Consider the following 20,485-nt stretch of genomic DNA (forward strand, 5'->3'; position numbering starts at 1 on the left):
TGACTATATGCTTTTCCTTTATTTATCATGAGAAAATTTTTAGTTTGGTGTTTTTAAATAACCTCCCACCTTTCTGGAAATTAATAGAAGTGTTCATTGGAATTGCTTGTTTATTTCTTCTAGGCACTTGGACTCTCTTGAAAACAGAAACCCTGTCTTTGTCATTGATATGGCCCATCACCTAACACATTGCCTTACGAATATTCATATAGATGGAATGAGTTACTCTCTGAATCAAAGCTACATCATCTTCCACACAAAATTTTTGCAAAGTTACATTTTTCATCTCCAAAAGCAGGAGAGTTATCAAATGTCCACTGTCAACATCTAAGCTGGCCACAGTTTGAAGGTATTAGGAGGTGCTATGACAGAAAGGAACACAGCAAAGGAAAAGTTTTAGACAGGAAAGGTAAAAACCTTCAGATTATAAACTACTACTCGTTTATATATATTTTACAATGAAACGCTTAGTTCCATAACAAAAAGGTAAAATTTGTTATGATTCGAACAGATGTCAGTCTCCCCTAGAAACCTTGAGGAAGTGCACAAACATCCATCTGCCAGAGGTGACAAGTCCCATTCTGCTCAGGGATGACCCCCAAAGCTCTCCTATTTCGTCAGGGACACCTTCACTATTTTATCTGTTCAGCTAAATCAAATCAGCATCATCGTGGGAGCATAGGATGTAGGGAGAAGAGTTGTATTTTGGAAAACAATCCACAGGAAATTAACCAAGGGTTTATTTGAAAATGCAAATATTTATCGATTAGGTTTTCAATAAAACACTGTAGAGTCATGAGGACAAAGCAACTGCGACAAAAAAATGAGGAAATAACAGGGTACCAAAGGGGTTATTTTCATACATATTAATTTATATTCACATTTTATATTACATCTTAGTAGGTGAATTACATTTTCTTCATCCAAATAATTTTACCCATTTAAAACGTTTAAGATATTTGCAAAAGCCCATCTGGGCCATTTGTTGTAATCTTTCTGCATCTTTTTCAGGGAGGAAGGTCAGTGGAGACCGCTGGGCGCTTCCCTTGGTGTGGTCACAGAAGGGACCGCGCAGCGGCCTCACAAGAGTTTTGCCTTCCTCTCAGGTCTTCTCACCAGAGGCCCAGGTGTACTATTAAATTATCTGGGGTTGGGCTGGTGAAGATCAGAAACCCGGAGGCTGGATTCAGGAGACCTGGTTTCCCGTTGACACTTTGCTGCTTGTGACAACTGGACACTTTTCTTATTTTCGCCTCTCCTTTTACTATTTGGGGAATAGCAACAATACTACTGTGTTATAAGGGTGTTGAGGATGAGACCTGCCTGTGTGTGAAAAGCCCTTTGCAAACCTTTAAACCCTCCCCAGATGTTATTATACCTCCTTTAAAGGGCACAGAATCTGTGAATTGTACAGGAGGTTGCAAAAAGGCTCCTTAGCAAATTCGGACAGAACTTCACCCAGAGTTTAATCTCGAAGTAAAGCGAAAAAGCTCCGGTGCCGACACGAACCCGGGGCAGGGTCGCCCACGCCGCCGGCGGCCGCCGCAGTGTTCCATCCGGAGCTGCCGCCGCGCCTCTCCCCTGGGTCTCCCCGGGAACTACGCGCCGTGCGGAGCCACTCGGGTGGCGCCAGCTGTCGGGCGCGGGCGGGGCGGGGCGGGGCGGGGCCTTGCCTCCGGGCCGTTCGGGGGCGGCCGGCGCGCGGAGCTTGCGAATCAGCCGGCGGACCAGCGCGCGTCGCGGGCGCAACTGCTTTTCTAGCCTCCACGGCTCGGGAGCCGAGTCTGCCGCCAGACGCCGCTGAGCCCCAGGAGTACGCGATCCCCTGCGCTTTCCGCACCGGCGCCCCTTTCCCACCGCAACAGGTCAAGGGAGCGCGGAGGCGGGAGGGCGCACGATCCGAGACTAGAGGACCAAGGATCTGGAAGGTAAGCCGACCTCTGAGGCGCCCTGGGCTGGGGGTCCGCCCGGACCGGACCGCCGCAGCCGCCGGCTGCTGGGAAGCGCAGGCCCTCCCCACCTCGCTGCCGGCTTCCTTCCCACTTTTTCGGTGGGAACCTTCGGGAAGAACCGGAGGAAACGCAGAGCTTGCCCTGTCCTTATTTGCAATTCCGCTGCAGGGAGCGTCTAGAAGACTTGGTGCGGGGTGGGAAGGGACACAGGAAGCGACCCATCCAACTCCCTCACTACCACCCCCAAAATTAGACATCTGCGGTGCGCCCCTCCTCTTGCGGAAAGATGTTGCTCTGCTGGACCTGGTCCCGGGGTTGCGTAACTGGCGCGTCTCAGAAGTTTCTCCCGGAGTAAAAGCGGGGCTTTTCTCTCCTCCGCCCCGAGCCCCCGGCGCTTGTCACCACTCTCCCTAGCATCCAGTAGAGAGTTGAGTGGTTCCAACTCTACCTAATTGCGATTGGGAGGGAGGCGTGTGTCGGTGGGCTGCGGCCTCCACAGAGGGAGGGGAAAAGTTGGAGGCACCTACTGAGATTTGCCCCTGGGGCGGAGAGAGACCGCGTCTGTTGAACCTGGGACTGGTTAATTTCTCTTGCTAATAATTATTTCCTCGGTGTCAGATTCTCTGTGATTGCAGCTTACGACTTTGTGCGCGCTGGGGTCGGCGAATTGAAAGAGGAATTGGAGGGATGCGTGAATCGTAGTTTACCTTAATGTAAAGGTAGTTACGTTAATGAAGCTGCGGGGGACCGTCGAGAGTTGATACCTAACGACTAGGTTTGTTTTCTAGGAGTTTCTGAGCGCTCTCCCCCACCATATTGTTATGTAAATTGTCCCAGGAAGATCCTTTGGCTTTGAAGGTCGAGATGTGTCCGAATCTTCCGGGAGCCAGTGTCTGTTGAGGTGTGTTGTGGGGAAAAGGCCTTGCAGACAGTGTTTTGTTGTTTTTTTAAGGGTGGAATTGGGTAATTTTAACCCTCTTGGTGCGCGTTGGAAGCGGGGGAGGGCGGGAAGAGTATGACACCGTCGAGGAACCAGATAGATTTAAAACCTTCAAGGAGAAATGGTGAATTAAAGCGAAGACAGTGTTCCCTGGGACTCTGAGAAGAGCTCAGAAACTGAGGCACACAAACCTAAGGCGAGGTGTGGGGATTTTGCTTGTACAGGATTATTTCAGAGCAAGGTCCTGCAGAGTTCGCTCAAGGTAGGCGCCTGTACCTCTCCCAGACCTACGAGGTGTCAGACTCCAAATGCGGATAGAAGGCTCGGGAAAGAAAAAGATCTTTGGACTTGGGAGCCTAGTTATGGTTAGAAGTTTAAGAATGCCTAGGCATGGCCTTGCTCGTGTGTTTACTTCTTCTGTCTAATGTATTTCCGTAGCCTGCCTTTAATCTTTACTGGTAAGGATTCCTTGAGTGGATATTCTGGAAATAAATTCACAAGAGAGGTGAAAATTCTGGGTGGTTCACCTGCTTCAATTTCAAGGTGGTGTCGCTTGCCAGTGTTGGAAAGTCTGGTATTTGAAGATAAATATACAGGAAAGGAATGCAGAGAACTAAAGGATAACCCAAAAGAATGAAGGGAGACTAGGAGAGAAAACAAGAAAATAGATAACACGTGCTACCTACCTAAAACTAGGAAAGCTAATTTGAATTCAGCTTGTTTAGGAGAGAGGGAATGAAGGAAAAGATTTGGGACAGATTTGGGGCACTTTCAGACAAAGAGGTATTGAAGAGTGGGACATCAGGCTTTGAAAACATTGAGTTTAGACATTGGGGACTTTTCTCCTCTTTTCTCAATTTCTAAATATAACTTCAGGAATGAGGCTGGGAGTGTGGGACTTGTACGTTTATTACTGTGAACTCTACTTTCCAATTGTAGGAAGAAAATGAACTGTTAAATATCGTTAATATGTCCTTTTCATTCACTGTAGCAATTGTGGCATCCTTGCTGTCATTTGCCTAACTCTTCAACTTTGTAAACGTATGTTACATTTTGAAAGAAAATATTTTACATTTTAAACTATGAAGAATCACAGTATGTTGAATTAGAATACAAAAATCATCCAGAGACTGAGAAGATAAGGCAAGAATAAAGCCCAGGTGATTTTAAACATCGCTTTCTCCTACAGTATGTAGAATATACATGCATTTTTTGCCACCAGAAGTCACTGTTTCACTGTGAGGTAAGATAGTAAGTAGATTACATCAAACCTGGCTATTTCTCCGTCCTATCTGCTGAACTGAATTTTTCAAGTTGGTTGAGTTAAAAGTTACTCTTTTATTGAATAAGAAACTTGCTCAAAGCATGGGTTGTGGATTACATTTGAGAGTGCTGTTTAAGATTCAGGTATATGAGTTGCATCTTTATTAGGAACCTCTACAAATCACTGTAGCTATGTGATGGTACAGACGAAGTTATATTGCCTTGCGAGCTGAAAAGATGGATAAAAAAATAAGCTTAGAAAAGGCAAACTTTTTTTTGATATTTTAAAAGAAGCAAGTGAGAGGAGTTTCATGCTAAACTGTGTAATTTGTGCTTTCTCAAAAAACAAATTTGCATAATCCTTCATGAAGTTAATTGATAAAATTTCAAATCTTGAGATGGACTTAAGCTTTCACATTTTGAATGTGGAACTAATTTATATATAAATATTTGGATCAGTTATAAGACATACACTGGGGACAATATACTCTGCATAATATGTCTCTTAAGGTATGGAAACATAACTGAGATAGTCTTAACTTTTAAAAGCCCTTCACTGAGAGCTGTCCTCCGGTTTGAATTCATTTGCTAGCGTAGATGTCTGTTGAACATGAAAGCCCAAAGTTCCCCTATTTTAAGACCGTTAATTTAGGTTTTCAGGAGATTGAGAAAGTATGATGGAAAGAGTACAAATTAAGGAACTGCATTTACCATAAACATACAAAGTTTTGTAAATAAATGACATTTTCCTCGTTAGTTTATAAATTCAACAATGGTTTCTGTTCCCAATGACATTTATTTTAGTTGGCAGGGTTTTCTATCAGTAGTAACTTGTTTAATATTTGCTAAATTGAATCTCAGATTTTATTGAAATAGATTATGTAAATCCTATAAATCCATCTATTAAAATTCTACCCCAGTGCAGAAGTAAATGTGAAACATGTAATTTGTAAGTGTACGTCCTTTATTCCTGCCTGTTTAATTGTGCACAGCAGATTGTAGATTGAAACTGTGAGGCTCTAAGGCTACTGAGGTTGCTAATAGGAGCTTCTGTCTCAGGCCTTCAGGCAGTTCTCCTTCAGCTGGTGTTCTCCAGGGGGGAAAAAATCATCTGATTTTCTTAAATTATCTGGCCCACTTTAAACATGACTAAGGATTCTTGTTAGAGTGACTTTTTCCTATTAAAAGACTGAGATTATTGTGACAAGTGGAGTCCAGAGGAATCAATTACATCATTACTATAATACCTCACATCTATTCTTAATACCTCGTAAGTATTGAGCATCTTCTATGTTCCAGACAGTATTGTAAGCATTGGAGAAACTGGTGACACCATGATCAAGAGAGAGAGAGAGTTTGTGCAGGTGTTTACATTCATGCAGCACAAACATTGTTTATCACTGACTTTCGCATGACATAGCATTTAAGCCTAATTGCAGCTCTGAAGTTGGAATTCGTTTTCCATTTTAAAATCAGGAAACTGAGTTGAAGAAGTTAAGTGACTTGACTCTGACTCAAAGCCTGGTGCCCTTTCTACTATGGTACACTGTGCTGGCTGTGTTCATGTGTGGTTTCCTGTTTTTCAAGAATTACAGCTTAACTCTAAAATATAAATAGTGTTTCTTCTTGGCTAAGTAATTCTTGCATGATGATTATGGGAGTAAAAAAGCAGCAGGTATTTTCATTTAACATTCTGGATGTATATTCATGGCTCTAAAAGAAAATATAATGCCGACCTATTAAACAGACATATGATGTTTATATGAGCCAGATAAAGATTCTTAACTTCCTAACAGTTAAATGCAAGGGCTTACAAGCTATCTCCCTTAGTGCTTGAAATCTAGTACTCAAGTTACAAAAGGTAAGTTCACATCCCTATGTAAATCAGGATATACCCATGCCATAACCATTTCCTTTAATCTTATAGATACAGTGGATATATGCAGTGTAGTAGTGGTTTTTAAACTTTAAGTAAGCATCAGAATCTCCTGGAAGCCTTGTTAAAACACAGATGTGCTCCCTACACCCTTAACCTCCAAGTTTCTGATTCAGTAGGTCTGGGACAATGGCCAAGAATTTGCATGTATAACCTGTTCACAGGTGACATTCATGGTGCTGGTTCTGGAACTACACCTGACAAGTACTGCAGTGTAACAGTTTGAAAGCATGGCTTCTGAGCTAGACCACTAGGGTTTAAATCTTGGATATGTCACCAACTGTCAGACCTCAGGCAGATTACTTAACTTCTTACCAAAAACTGAAAGGCTCTGAGATTTTTATCCTACTTTCAAACAGTCGGCCACAGTTTAGTGGACCCCTGGGAATGACTTTATTACTCAAAATAGCTGTAGCCAAAGTATCCACAGTTTCTTACACTGGTTCCTTTAGCCCGTTTCACCAGGGAGATGTGGAGGGAGCCAGGTAACACCTGCCAACACAGCGGGCCATGTTACAGAAGAGGAATCCTGAGCTGATGGAACCCTAGTCTCTTATAATGGGCAGTAAGCATGCCTGCCCTTTGCTCCAGACATTATCTTGCTTGTACTGGACACTAAACATGCTGCCCTTTGATCTTGGAGGTACTGTCCCCATTTTCCAAGACTGCTCCATACAGGCACCCTTAAAGATGATCTGGCACAAGCAGAAGTTGGCGTGTACTTGTATGATATGCAGAAATGTCATAGACCCATGGAAAATTGGTTCCTAGCACTTTTCCATTTTCTTAGAAACTGGAGTTTACAATATAAAGCAGTATCTCCCTTATTGGGTAGTTAGATAAATTAAAGGTGCTAAGACTAGGCAAGTACTTGGAGGAGAATGTCATAAATGCTACATAAATGTGTCATTATTACTCCTGAAAGAAAAAAGTGTGTTCCTTTTCCTTTTTTTTAAATGCTAAGTTAAAATACTGTCTTTTAAGATGAAATAATTGCTTTACTGAGTATCCTGACTTTAAGTTTGTTCCAAGAAACCTCTTTAATGGGCCTAAATTCTAAAGTGGGGATAATGCATTGTATGATACATCACCAGCCCCTGGGGAAGAGGTAGGAACATTTACTCAGTATTCTTGTTTTCTCCCTCCGTAGGGTTACAGAGAATCATGTGATGAATTCTGTCCAATAAGCTGTCTGTGGGATTAACATACATTTCTGGGCTGAGACATTCAAATGTCTCTTATGAGACTCTCCAACTCTCTACACTAAATCCGGAAGCACATTTGAGATGGTGGAGCTAACAGCTTGGGTTTCTCAGTGTGTAGAAAAGTTCCCTGCCCTTCTCCCTACTCCAGCACATCAGTAAGCAATGGACATAAAGAGTGAGTGTGAAATAAGTCTTTGCTCTGTCAGGTTACTGAGATTTGGGGGTTAACTGGCCACTTTAGCATAACTTAGACTATCCTCGCTATATTGCAGTACCTGTAATGCCAGCATATTGTGAGAAAGTTGACAGTTATTTAAAACTACCTGCTCTGGTGTATGTGTGTATGTAGCAAGGCATGGAGCTTGCATTCTGTTAAGGGAACATAAGCAATTAAACTTTCTTTTGCATAAGTTAATTTCAGATAGTGGTAAGTACGATGAAAAGATAAGTGTGGCCAACACTTCTTTTCCTACCCAGTGCCCAGTCCCATTTTTTTGTTGCTGAGAGAATCTTAATTGTGTGTGACTACATTGTTCCCAGCCATAGGTGATGGACCGTGTTTGTTCTCAGCCAGCAATAATAGTTTGTAACCTGATTGACATGTGACCTAGTTGAGGTTTTCGATAGCCTAGGTTTTGGGGAAGGTTTTTCCTTTTCTGACAGAAGGAGTAAACAGACAGATGTGGCCGGCAGAGCTGCACCTTCCTCCTCTCATCAGCCTGCCTTGAATGTAGACAGGAGGTATGGTATGGCAGCACCCTTTTGTGAGATGAAAGCATCAAGACAACCAGCTAAATATGGCAGAGCAGAAAGAGCCAGAGGTGCTCATGGCCTCATTGAATGGCTAAAACTATACCAGTAGCCGCCCGATTCTAGACTTGCTATAGGAGGAATAGAAACCTTCGTTCATTAAGCAGTTGTTGCTCTCAGCTGGACACACTGCCAGCCCGTGTAGAGTAACAGCTGCATGGCTGAGGGCACAGCAGTGTCACTTCCGCTTGTCACCAGGGAAGGCCTCTTTGAGAGCATTAGCATCAGGCTGAGACCTGAGTTGTGAAAGGGAGCCAACAAGATGTGGAATGTGTATTTGAGTTTGGGTTGCCCCAGGCCCACCTTGAATAAGGATTTGAAGTGGAGAAGAGAAGAGATAGTTGGGGAAATTCTGTTGCATTGTGGATGTCTGAGCTCCCAGGCTCCATATGGCCTTGGCAGGCTAAGGGAACTCTAAGCGACTGGGTCCATTTGTAGGCCTGGGAGATTGCAATCTGCTTGGGGTAGGTAGAGTTCTGGAGAATTCAGAGGAAAACAGAGTGTGTGACCCATGACTCACCCCCTGACACATGGCCTGTTACCAAGAGACTGTTATTACTGGAAGGCTTGTGGGGAAGTGGGGTGGGGGGCGGGGGTGAGATCTGACCAGGGACTGCTGACCAGTCCAGGCATCCTCTGGCCACTGGACAGTTAACTTTTCTCATACTCTCCTATGAAAACTGGTTTATGGTCATGGGGCTTTAAGACCTGCTTAGCTCTTGTTTGTCCAATTGACAGGCTTCTCTAATGTGTGAAGCAGAAAAATAACCAGAACAACTACCATTTATTGAGTGCTTACTGTGAGCCAGGCATTGTGCTAGAAAGATTACAGCCATTATATTTTAACCCTACAACAACCCAGGAAGCCCCTTATTACTGATAAGAAAGCTGAGACCTTAGAAAAAGAACAGTAGTTTTCCTGAGGTTGTATGGCAAGTAGGTTGCAAAGCAAGCCTTCTAACCTACTTGTCATAGAGACCCCTGAGAGTAGGTTCCATGGGGTTGTTAGGTTTGGGAGGCACTCAATGACCTAGAACAGAATATTTGAAAATATCCTTAATCATATTTTCTTTTACTTCCCTTGTTACTGTATATGTATATAGTATGAATATCTGTAAAACTAAAAAAAATATTTTTTTACTTAAATTGTTTCCTACTATTTTGGGGAGTAAAGTTGATATACATGGCATTTTTATTTCTGAATAAATTTGCATTGCAAGAGGCTGGGCCTATAGAAGGGTCACTTAAATAGACCTGGCAGTGTGCATTCCTAAATGAAACATAGCTTGTTTCATTTCAAAAAAAGGTAACACAGATGTTGCTAACTTAAGTAACAAGAACCAATATGCTGTGTACTGAATGCCTATGATGTGTCAGTGTGCTAGGCATTTTAGCTAGATTATGTAATTACTTCTCAATAACTAAAAATTTTCCATTTTATGGATGGGAGCACTGAGGCTGGTAGGACTTAACCTGCATGAAGTGATCACCTGTCTCACCTGAATCTGTTCTCCGTCTTCTGTACAGCACTACTCCATCTGTAAACAGAACCAAGCCGGGAATGTCCTGACCACAGCGGGCCCCTCCATTCTCACCTACCCTTACCTTGGGTCTGAGTTGCTTGGCTCCTCCATATAGTGAATCATGCACACATCAGCATTGTAATAGCCTTTCATAGGCTGAATTTGGTCTTTTCTGTGAGGCAAAACTGAGAAACAGTCAATAATCTGGTTAATCAAGCTTCCTTGCCCCTGCTTCTGTGGAAAGGATTTGTTCCTTCCAGCAATTTTAAGAATTTGAATTGTACAGACAAATCCCCGGTTGTGCCCATAGGCCAGATCCCTCAGAGACTCTCTTTAGCTTTGTACTCCATCCACCCACCCACTCAAGAAGCCAATGGTCAGACCCGGGGCTCAGCTGACTCCTTCAGTCTGGGACTTCTCAGTTTCTAGGACCATTTAAAAAAAACGACATTTTTTGGAGAAGTTTTAGGCTTAAGGCAAAAATGAGCCAAAGGCAGGTTTGCATAGACGTCTCTGCCCTCACTTATGCCAGCCTCCCCTGTAATCAGCATCTCCCACTAAAGTGGTCCATTGTCACAGACGATGAGCCTACACTGACACTTCATTACCCCCAGAGTTCTGGGACCATCTTTCCCTACTGATCTTATGTGGCTGGGTCCTCAATCCCTGAAGTCTTTGCTCAAATGTTACATTCTCTGACCACTCTATATAAAATGCAACACTTAACCTCATTTCTTCTCTGGCACTCTACACTTTGTTTCTGTCTATGTCCAGCATGTGTGTATTTTACTTGCATGTCTCTTTGCTTACCTTCTGTTGTTTGTAAGTTCACGGATGGTGAGAGTCTGTTCTCCTCACTCTCTTACTCTTCCCTGGCTTAGAGTAGATGCTCAGGAAATATTTGTTGGCTTTGTGCGTAAATGAACAAACAAGTGAACTCAGGACCGTCCTGAAGGTTGGTGTCCTTCCACAACCCAGCCTGCCTCCTTCCTCAGTGCCCCTCCCTCCACGGACCAGCTCTGGGTGGTCACTGTTGGGCTGCAAGGCCGTGGGCATCTTCAGTGGGAGGGTCGGTCTGTGGGGGCACTGCTTTCATGCACTCTTCAGAAGCCTGTACAGGGTTATGGGAAATAATGCCAAGATGAATACATACTCTTTTATTGATCGCTTACTGTGTGCCAACTGCTGAGAGAAAAGCAAGTTGGAAGCGGAGTGGGCGGGGGTCCTGGGGTGGTAGGGAGCTGGCAGGGAGAGAGATGGGGAGAAAGAGAGAAGGAGAAACTGAAGTGTGTTAAAGAGACGGAAAGTGAGAGAATAAGTAGTGATGTTGGGGGTGGGGGGAGATTATTAAGATTTGAGTTGGAGAATTTAGGAAACTTATCTAAGCTTCTACAGAAATATTGAAGCTGGTTAGGAGAGTGCAACTCCAAAGCATGTTTGACTCTGAAAAACTTAGAGCCCTGCTAGTGTGAGTTTAACTAGAATATTTGCAGAATCCATGTTGCATCTTTCAGCGGGGGAAGAGAGAGTGACAAATGATATCTCCTGGTGTGAAAACATTGTACTCTGCAAGTCAGATATTTTAGTTTCATGGAAGGGGAGATAAATGACCTTATCAGGGGTCAGAGTAGAACTGGAAAGGACTATACTCAGTGTTTCAGCCTTAGCCAAAAGTGTAACAGTTAGCCTTTTAAACTTAGCAGACAAGCTAAAATTGTCACAATTTTAATGTCACATTTCAATTTGTATCAAATAGGTTGTTAAATCTGTAAAAAGGATAATTTAGTAACATACCCTTTGCCTGAAGGACATTTGAAAAAAATAGTAACTATTTAAAGCAAGTTAGGGTAAGTGCAGTAAATTTACAAATACAGACAAGAAAGGGAAAAGGAAACAGCTGTTGATAGTGTTAAACATAGAGGTTGTTTCTAGAGATACACAAAATAGTACCAAGGCCATCTGCCCAGATTGGATAACAATTTTTTTTTAAACTAGTACTGCTTTGAGAGGATACTCACAAATTGCTTAGGAGATTAAGTGCCTTGTATGAGTGCAAGTAAAATCTAAAGGTAACTGGCCCATGGGCTCACTTTTTTTTATTGTCTTGAATTCTTATATGAAGAATAAGATAGTGATGTCCCTTCTTGTGCTACTCTTCCTTTTCTTCCTTCTGATACTAGTGAGGATGCTGACACAGCCTGTAACCTTGGGCAAATTACTTAAAACTGGGTTTGTTTTCTTACCTATAAAATGGGTCACTAGTATTTGGGGGATTACTACCTACCTTGCAAGTTTATTGCAATGTTTGCATGGAATATCATTTTTTAAAAGAGCTTAACACAATGCTGGGCACAAAGTAAACACTGGGAAAATGTTTTTCCTTTCTTCCTCCTCATGATAAACTTGCATACATTTTTCCTTGCTGCAACAGCTTCGAGTAGCAGCCTCAAATTAAAAATACATTTGGTCTTCAATGTGTGTGAGCCAGTTTATGCAATTTGGGAATTGGTAAAGAACCATTCTCTAACTTAAGTAAGAACTTTGATTTTGTCTCCAGTAAGATTTCTCTAGGGTTTGGACATACCTTTGAGTTCCTTATGTATGGGCTCATATTTACAGGCTGCTGTTTCTCTTCCAGATGAATACCCTTGTGCCTTTCCACTGACTGGCAGCCATGGCGTTTGCTGAAAGAGTCCACAGCAGCAGCAACAGGTATCCGTGAAGGCCGGGCTTCAAAGACAGTATGATATTTAATTTTATTATCAGTTTTTCAAAGAATAAGTGTCCTTTCTTTCTGCAAATTATAAACTCTGGTATACGAAAGTCGAATCTATTAGACTGGCTACCTATTTTCTTTAAATCTAGTACTCTGTGCATCTCAGCTCAATGTGGAAGTTCTATTAGCCAGTATCTGTCCAAGATACTGGTGTATATTGCCCTGATCTGGGAAGATACGTGCTTTTCAGCCTGTGCAGGAAGAAATACCATGGTGAGATCCACACTACCACAGAGCCTTGAGGGAGGAAATTCTGCCAGTTACATTTTATGATTTTCACATTTCTCCCTCCCATCCTGCATGTACCTTTATTGCCTTCTTATTACATGCTTAGGGCTGGTTGAGGAGAGCATATTAACATTCTGAAGAAGTTATTAAGAATTACTCTTTGATATTCTGGAATAGTTTTATCAGGTTGTTGCTTGTTTTAAATATATTCGTGTATGACATCTTTGAGATAGAAAAGATGTACTTCCATGTAGAATAAAATCCAATCATATTTGTCTTAAAAAAATTACTCATTTAATATCCAGAAGGAATTCTTAACATCACTGATCAGCTTTTATTTATGCAATTAGGTACTCAAAAGCATATTGAAGTATGAGACATGTTCAGACTCAAACTTACTCAACTAATATTTACTGAATAATAGATGATGGTGCCTGTAATTCTGAACCATCTTGGGAGGTTTTCCTACTTCCTGCCCCTTCCTGGTTCATTTAGGATACTAACTATGTTCCAGGTGGTCTTGTCGTTACATGTGGCATGCTCTCCTTGCACAAAGAGAAGCATCTGAACCAGGCAGCAACAGCCACATGCCACGAGAGCCCTGGGTGAGGGGAACTGTGGCTGCCTGTCTCTGGGCTTGTTCATAATGTTCAGTTACACATCAGTTTTAAATTTATATATAGTTAAATGTCTTGTCCTTTATGGATTCCAATTTTTTGAGTGTGCTTAGAAAGGTCTTTCCTTCTCCAAGATGGTGCAAATAATGTTATGTGTTGTCTGCTGGCACTTGAATGATTCCATTTTTTTGCATTTAAATCAGAACTTGTAAGCTGGTCACCCATGGGACAGATCTGGTCAGCAGATGGGGTTTTTTGGGTCCCTTTACAGTTTCCAAAAAAATGTATCTGCCAGTGTTTTTTACTTGACAGTTGACGTCCATCTTCTCTTGAAAAATTGAAGGCTTAACGACATGGGCTTGCATTGCCATATGGCAGCACCCAGATAGGACTGAAAAACTGCTGTATAGACAAGGCATGAGCTTTCTAATTCAGGACTTCCCAGGTGGTATGCCATCAGTACATTACAGGTGTGCCAAGATTTTGACTTCCCTCAGCCCACAGGCCAGCCAGAAGTCCAGAACTCCCACCTGATTTCCTCCTGCAAGGCTTCTGTTTTGTCAGCTTGCCCCAGAAAGACTTGATGTTAAAAAAAAGTTGGGAGAGTTCTGATGCTTTCTAGTTTGCTACAGTTCCCACACAGATGGATTCACACAGCTAGTTAGCTGCTTAGCCCTCTACTTGCCACCCATTTTAGATCTTCGACTTGTTAGGATTTTGATCCATCTGTAACTTACTTCAGGGTAAAGTATGTGTTGTCAATTTCCATATTAATAAGAAAATTAAGAAGTCCAGGAGATGTTAAAGAGCCAATAAAAAAAAGAAAGCAAAAGACCAGCCAATTGTTTTAACTTTATTTATTTGTTTGTTGATTTATTTAATTCATTGATATATAGTCTTATGAAGATTTCACATGAGCAACATTGTGGTTACTACATTCACCCATATTATCAAGTCCCCCTCCGCACCCCACTGCAGTCACTGTCCATCTGCGTAGTAAGATGCTATAAGAGTCACTAGTTTGTCTTCGTGCTGTACTGCCTTCCCCATGACCTCCTTACACTATGTGTGTTAATCGTAATGTCTCTTAGTCCCCTTCTCCCTCCCTACCCCCTTCCCTTTGATAACCGCTAATTCTTTCTTGGAGTCTATATGTTGCTATTTTGTTCAGTCAGTTTTGCTTTGTTGTTACACTCCACAAATGAGTGAAATCATTTGGTACTTGTCTTTCTCTTCCTGGCTTATTTCACTGAGCATAATACCCTCTAGCTCCATCCATGTTGCAAATTCAACATAATTTATTAAATCACCTATGTTTTCTCCAGTGAACTGATTGCTGTGTCTAAATTCCATCACACTCTTGAGTCTATCTTTGGCATTCTTCAGTCTGTCGTTAGACTTGATTGTCTTTTGGCAGTGGTGCCATACTCTTGCACTGTGTTTTTACAGATCTTAATATACAGGCAGTTTCTTTGCCATTACCTTTCATTTTTAGAATTTTCATAGCTATTCACATTTGACTGAATTTCCATATGTACTCTGAAGTCACTAAACATTTTCTAGAAGAATTGTTGGCATTTTGATGGGGGGGGTCCCTTTGAATTTATCTACTAGGGAATGTTGAATTGTATAGAATATTAAAACTGGGTCTTCCTGCAAGAGATCGAAATATCAAATTGATGAAAATCTAAGGTGATGAAGAAATTTTAAATTTCAGTTGTAATAAGATTTTTGTGGAGGTTTGATTTTTCAAAAATTTCTAGTTACTGATATTGCATCCAGTATAATTTCTCGTAGAAGAATCAATTATAATGGTTAACAGTGTATCACTGGCAAAATTAAAAGATATTTTGTATTGTATTACATGTGTTTTCTATTGTTGCTTATTAGGATGGGTTAACTGTCCTTTATAGTGATATTCTAGCAATTATAGACCTGTTTTTATTACTTATTAAACTTATCTTTCAATCTCACCTCCCTGATGTGCTCTAATTTTTTTTAATTGAAATATAGCAGATAGACAGTATTATCTTGGCTTCAGGTGTAATGCTCCTGTTAATTTTCATACCCACTGTAAGTGATAAATAGGGGAAATCCTAAATGCAGTTCTGTTTTTAATATATACCAATAACTCACTTGTTTAAATGCTTAATCATGATAGGTTTATCTTGTAGTAGTCCAGAAAAAAACTAACGTGGAACTGGTTCAGGACTAGCACATATTTTAAAGGAAACAGATGTTTATTGAGCATGCAGATCTAATTACTCAAAGTAAATACAAGTCTGAGTGTTAGCCTTCGCTTTTCTCAGGGCTATCAAAAGTTGTAAGCATGGACAGAACATTAATGTAATGTGTAAAGACAGTATTTGTTTTAATTCTCAGAAGTAATGGATTCTGTGATTTCCAGATTTATCATCATTTTGAAACTATTAAATGTGAGCTTACTTATATTTCTCCCCACCCTCCTTTGCCCCCTCTTTCTTCTTTCTAAAAATTGTTACTGGATTATAACAGACTGAAAAGGGTAGGCAGTAGTAGTACAGTTCAGTGCACTTCCACAAAGTGAACACACTGTGTACCAATCAAGAGGCAATACCAGTGCCCCAGAAAACACTCTCTAGTCCCCTTTTGGCTACTATACCTCCCTCAAAGGTTGCCACTATTCTGACATCTAACATAGGGTTTGCTTTGGCTACTTTTAAATTTTATTTAAATATAATCATATAGTATACATGTTAATGTTTTCTAGTTAGTTTTGATGTTCATTTTTACTCTATTTCATAAACTTAAATATCTTTACCATTTAAACATCTTCATAATAATGTATATTAATATAGTATATCAGTTATATATTACCAATATTAAATATTTTTATTTTTTGTCAAATTTCCATAGTTTAATATGAGACTATAATTATTCTTACTCTTTCTTCCACTTCTCTCTTCTACTTTCCACCTATTAGCTCTGCTTTTTGTTCTAAATTATCCAGGTTGATAGCATATTTTACAAGTATCTGTGTTCTTGCATGCTTTGTTTTTAAACTGATAATAAGAGTTGAAAAACTATAAATAAGCATTACTTACATTATTTTGGTCAGAAAGCAAAATAGTGTTCAGGGTTTTATTTCTCCTCTGGGTTAAAAGTCAGCCCAAGTACCACTTGAAAGAGGGTTTATTGATCAGATGAACTAACTCATCTTTTGTTGAAATTCACACACATTTTACATTGCTTCATCTTTAAATGGTGTTTTAATTTTTCTTGCAGTTGTTAATTAATTTTCCTTTTCCTTCTTGAAAGGGGGGACACACTGTTTTGCCATTTACTAATGTGTTCCCCTTTTTATCCTTCTGTATATATTGCTTTCAATCTCTCATTAATTCTTGGAATCCTGAAACTAAAATTAATTTTACAAATGTGCTAAAGTACATTCTTCTGAAATTGGGCCTAGGTAAGTGAAGCCAGAGAACATAGCTGGGATACATTCTGGGCATTTTTTACTTAATGATTGGGGGAAAACATGTTAAGATCACATAAGAGTGAAAGAAATTTAATTTCAGACTCTTTCACCAGATTTGCTCTACAAGTAGCAGCATACATAGTAAAAACAAAACAAAACAAAAAACCCTGTTTTATTGAGGTATGATTTACATGCTATGGGACATGATTTTACTTTTCTGCCATTAAGTTTTTTTTTCTAATGAATGTTTTAGATCTGTTGATACACTTTTCAGTATTTGGGAAGATCTGAGGGATTGAATTTTGTGAGCCCTGAATCATATTACAACACTGTGGTCCTGGAGCTCTCCTTCCTCAGGAGAGTCTGAAATAATGTTTAACTCCTAATTGAGAAAGGTCCTCTCAATTAGTGAGGAAGCTACAAGGTGTTAAGCTGATTAACACCTATTATATGGACAGATTTTCTTTGTGTGAGTAAATCAGGGGCCTAAATAGAGATGCTTACTAGAGAGATTAATGGTTGTAGGCCATGTTTTTCTGGAACAGTGAGTGGCCTGGCCTGGGCATTGTAAATCATCCACACCTGGAATTGTGGACGGGAAATGGGGAGGTTTCCTGCGTTTCCCAAGCAAGTTGTTTCAAGCCTGATTTACAAGTGCAGTAATGTATCTTATACAGAACCCTGTTTCCCTTTATTTTAGAAAATGGTTCCTAACTGTTAAGTATGTGTCATTGTCACATGTAGTTTAAGATGAGTCACTCAATTTGATGGGTTTAGAAGAGTTTGGTTTCAGACTTAAATCCAGACCTGAGGAAATTGTTTTCAGATTTCGTTATTTCCCAAAGGGGCAGTTAAATTTTGGGGGTTGGGGTGGGGTAACTAACCTTAGAAATACTGAGTACTTTCACCAGAAATCCAGCTGATCAGTTATTACATGTATGATATAGCGAGCTTGAGTATGAGACTTGAGTCAGGTTGTGTTTAGATTTCTGAGCTTTGGTTACTTGAGCAAGTTGCTCAACTTTTAAAGCCTCATTAAATGGGGATAGGGAGAGGAATGCGTGTAAAGTGCTTATCACAGTGCTTGGTATATCATTAATCCTTTCTAATTTAGTAATTCCACTACTCTGGGGCTGATGGTAGAGTGGTGGGTTTCAGGGGAGTCAGTAGCTTCCTAAATTCTACAGAGAGGGAAACGCTTTGTTTAGAGGCAACTCTTTGGATGGAAGGGATTTCTTTGTGAGCTTCTCCAGGAATCCCATTCATAGGAAGGAGAGTGATAGAGGAAACAGACCTTTAAAAACAAACCACAAAGAGTGTGTTTATTTGCAGGGCATGTGGATATGCTTGGAAGTTTTACTGTGATCCATCTTGCATTTAATACTGGCTATGGGATTGTCCTAAATCACACATGAAGTCTAAGGATACACTGTTGCACGGCGTTTTCTTCTCTACAAGTAGCAGCATATATAGTAAAAACAAAACAAAACAAAACCCTGTTTTATTGAGGTATGATTTACACGCTATTTTAGGTATACAATTTAATGATTTATAGTAAATGTACTGAATGGTGCAACCATTTCTATAATCCAGTTTCAGAATTGCACCCCCATAGATGCAACTGCCTATCTCCATCCCCCAACCCCAGGCAACCATTAATCTACTTAATACTTTCTTCTGTTCTGTTCATTCACATAAATGCAGTCACTTGCCATCTGGGTTTTTTATGCCTGGCTTCTTTCATACCCCATAAGGTTTTCAGGATTCACCCACATTGTAGTATGTATCAGTATTTCATTCTGAACTTTTTATTGCCAAATAATAGTCCATTGTATGGATGTAACAATGTTTTGTTTACTAGTTTCCAATTGATGGATGTTTTGGTTGTATCCACTTTGTGGCTCTTATGAATAATGCTGTATATATGTTTTTATTTTGGGGGTAGATACATGAAGGAGTAGAATTGTTTTCTTGACAATAGATTTTAGAGTTACCTTTAAATTATTCTGAGCTCACAAGTAGGTGTGCCATGAATCCACTTCGATATGGTTTTTCTCTTTTGCCTTGAGTCCTGAACCAATACAGAGTTGGAAGAGAAATAATTAATATTTATTTATTGCCTTCAGTATAATGGATGCTAGCCCAGGCAGTAGGCACTATATCATTTTAGGTGACAGTTTGGTCCGTGGTGGTGGATAAGATGGTTGTTAAGTTGAACTTTCAGGATTATACCATCTTTGTAGGGATGCTAATTTCATTCTATCCTGATTCGGGGAAGAATTTTTTCTTCTGTTCCAAGAGCTTCAGCTATAACGATACTTTTCTTCTGAAGCTATAGCAGTCAGCCTCCTTTGGACTCTGTGGAACAGGGTTAGAAAGAAAGTTTCAGTTCCAGTTTCCTCCATTTTTTAAAAGCCTGGAGGACATTTCAGAATCTGAGGCTGATTTTCTGTACCAAATAATCATCCTGTGGTCAGGTTAAATGGTACTGGAGGAAGCAAGAGCTTAGAGAACTTCATAGCTGATTGTGTGACTCAGACTATAGGGAATGCCAATAGCTACTAGTTGGTTCTAGTTACTACACTAAATAACATTTAACATGTAAGGCACTGCATGATTTCATTTCTGCTTTTGACCAACAAGTTCTGATGCCTTCTTCAGAACCTGCAGTGCAGAATGCCTCCAGTTTTGTTGCTTTACAATGATTTTAAAATGGTTGTCATCGGATTGGATATATTTACATAGGCAGGATGTCAGTAGATACAGTTGAGTGAAAAGTTCTCACTAAGCTACTGAGCATTAGGTGGTCCAAGGCTTTGTTGGGGAGAGTAGAGAGTCTAAAAAGAGACAAAGAGAGAAATCTTGCACTTTGTACCAGCAGCAAAGAATTAATGGCCCAGATAGGCCATGAACACCTAATTTAGGATAGACTTAATCATAGTTCTTGCCTAATGTTTCTCCTTTCATCACTTTAAAAGAAAAGTTTTATAGGAATATTCAGACATTAGAGATGTTAGAAATGGAATATTTCATTAACTTTCAAATACCCTTTCCCAAGATTTAACATTTTTCAACATTTTGTGACAGTTTTAAAAACTTCTTTTTGTCTTGAAGTGTTTTAAAACAAATCCCAGACACACATTTTTTCACCCCAGATACATTACTGTACGTTTCTTCATAAAATGTGGATATTTCCCTATAAAACTGCACATCAGTGCCACACCTAATAAAACTAACATTTTGGATTCATCTAATAACTAGCCCATGTTGTTTTTATCCAAACTACACAAACTATTTTAAAATGTATATTAAAGTTGTCTACATCCCGATTCAAGCAAACCAAAGCACATACGCTGCGTTAGGTTTTGTCTCTTGAGTTTTAATCCAGAGCGTTTACCCTCCTTCTTTGCAAGGTGGGGGAAGGGATTGATCGACTGGGAGAGGAAACTGCCTTGAATGTCCTGTTTTGTGAATTTGTCTGTTTCCTATTAATGTGTCTAACATGTTCTTATATACCAGTGATTCTTGGCCAGGAATAATTTTACCCCCCAGAGGTGGGGACATTGGAAAGTGTCTGGAGAGATTTTTAGTTGTCTTAATCTCATGGATAGAGGCCAGGGGTGCTGCCGAACATCCCACCGTGTGCAGGGGTTTTGTGGTGACAGCCCCACTACAGTCTTCTGGCTCCAAACGTCAGTGGTGGCAAGTTTGATAAATCACTGTGTTTTTTATTCCAGCTATTTCCTGTAGAATGGAAGTTTGCTCTAAAACTTGGTTC

At 40.4% G+C, this 20,485-nt stretch overlaps 1 protein-coding gene across 3 annotated transcripts in view; it reads left to right on the forward strand.

Moving 5' to 3' along the window:
• The first annotated feature begins 1,718 nt into the window (after positions 1-1,718).
• Positions 1,719-20,485, forward strand: part of AFF1 (ALF transcription elongation factor 1) — a 215,559-nt gene continuing 196,792 nt past the window's right edge. For 2 of the 3 annotated variants that reach the window (XM_036896252.2, XM_036896253.2), the window contains exons 1-2: positions 1,719-1,928; positions 12,268-12,341. In XM_036896252.2, the coding sequence (XP_036752147.2) occupies positions 12,304-12,341 (38 nt within the window). In that variant the 5' untranslated portion in view covers positions 1,719-1,928; positions 12,268-12,303. The remainder of the gene's footprint in view (positions 1,929-12,267; positions 12,342-20,485) is intronic. The other variant, XM_057502423.1, reaches the window with a different exon arrangement.

This window comes from Manis pentadactyla, chromosome 5, assembly GCF_030020395.1.
Source record: "Manis pentadactyla isolate mManPen7 chromosome 5, mManPen7.hap1, whole genome shotgun sequence".
Classification (NCBI taxonomy): domain Eukaryota; kingdom Metazoa; phylum Chordata; class Mammalia; order Pholidota; family Manidae; genus Manis; species Manis pentadactyla.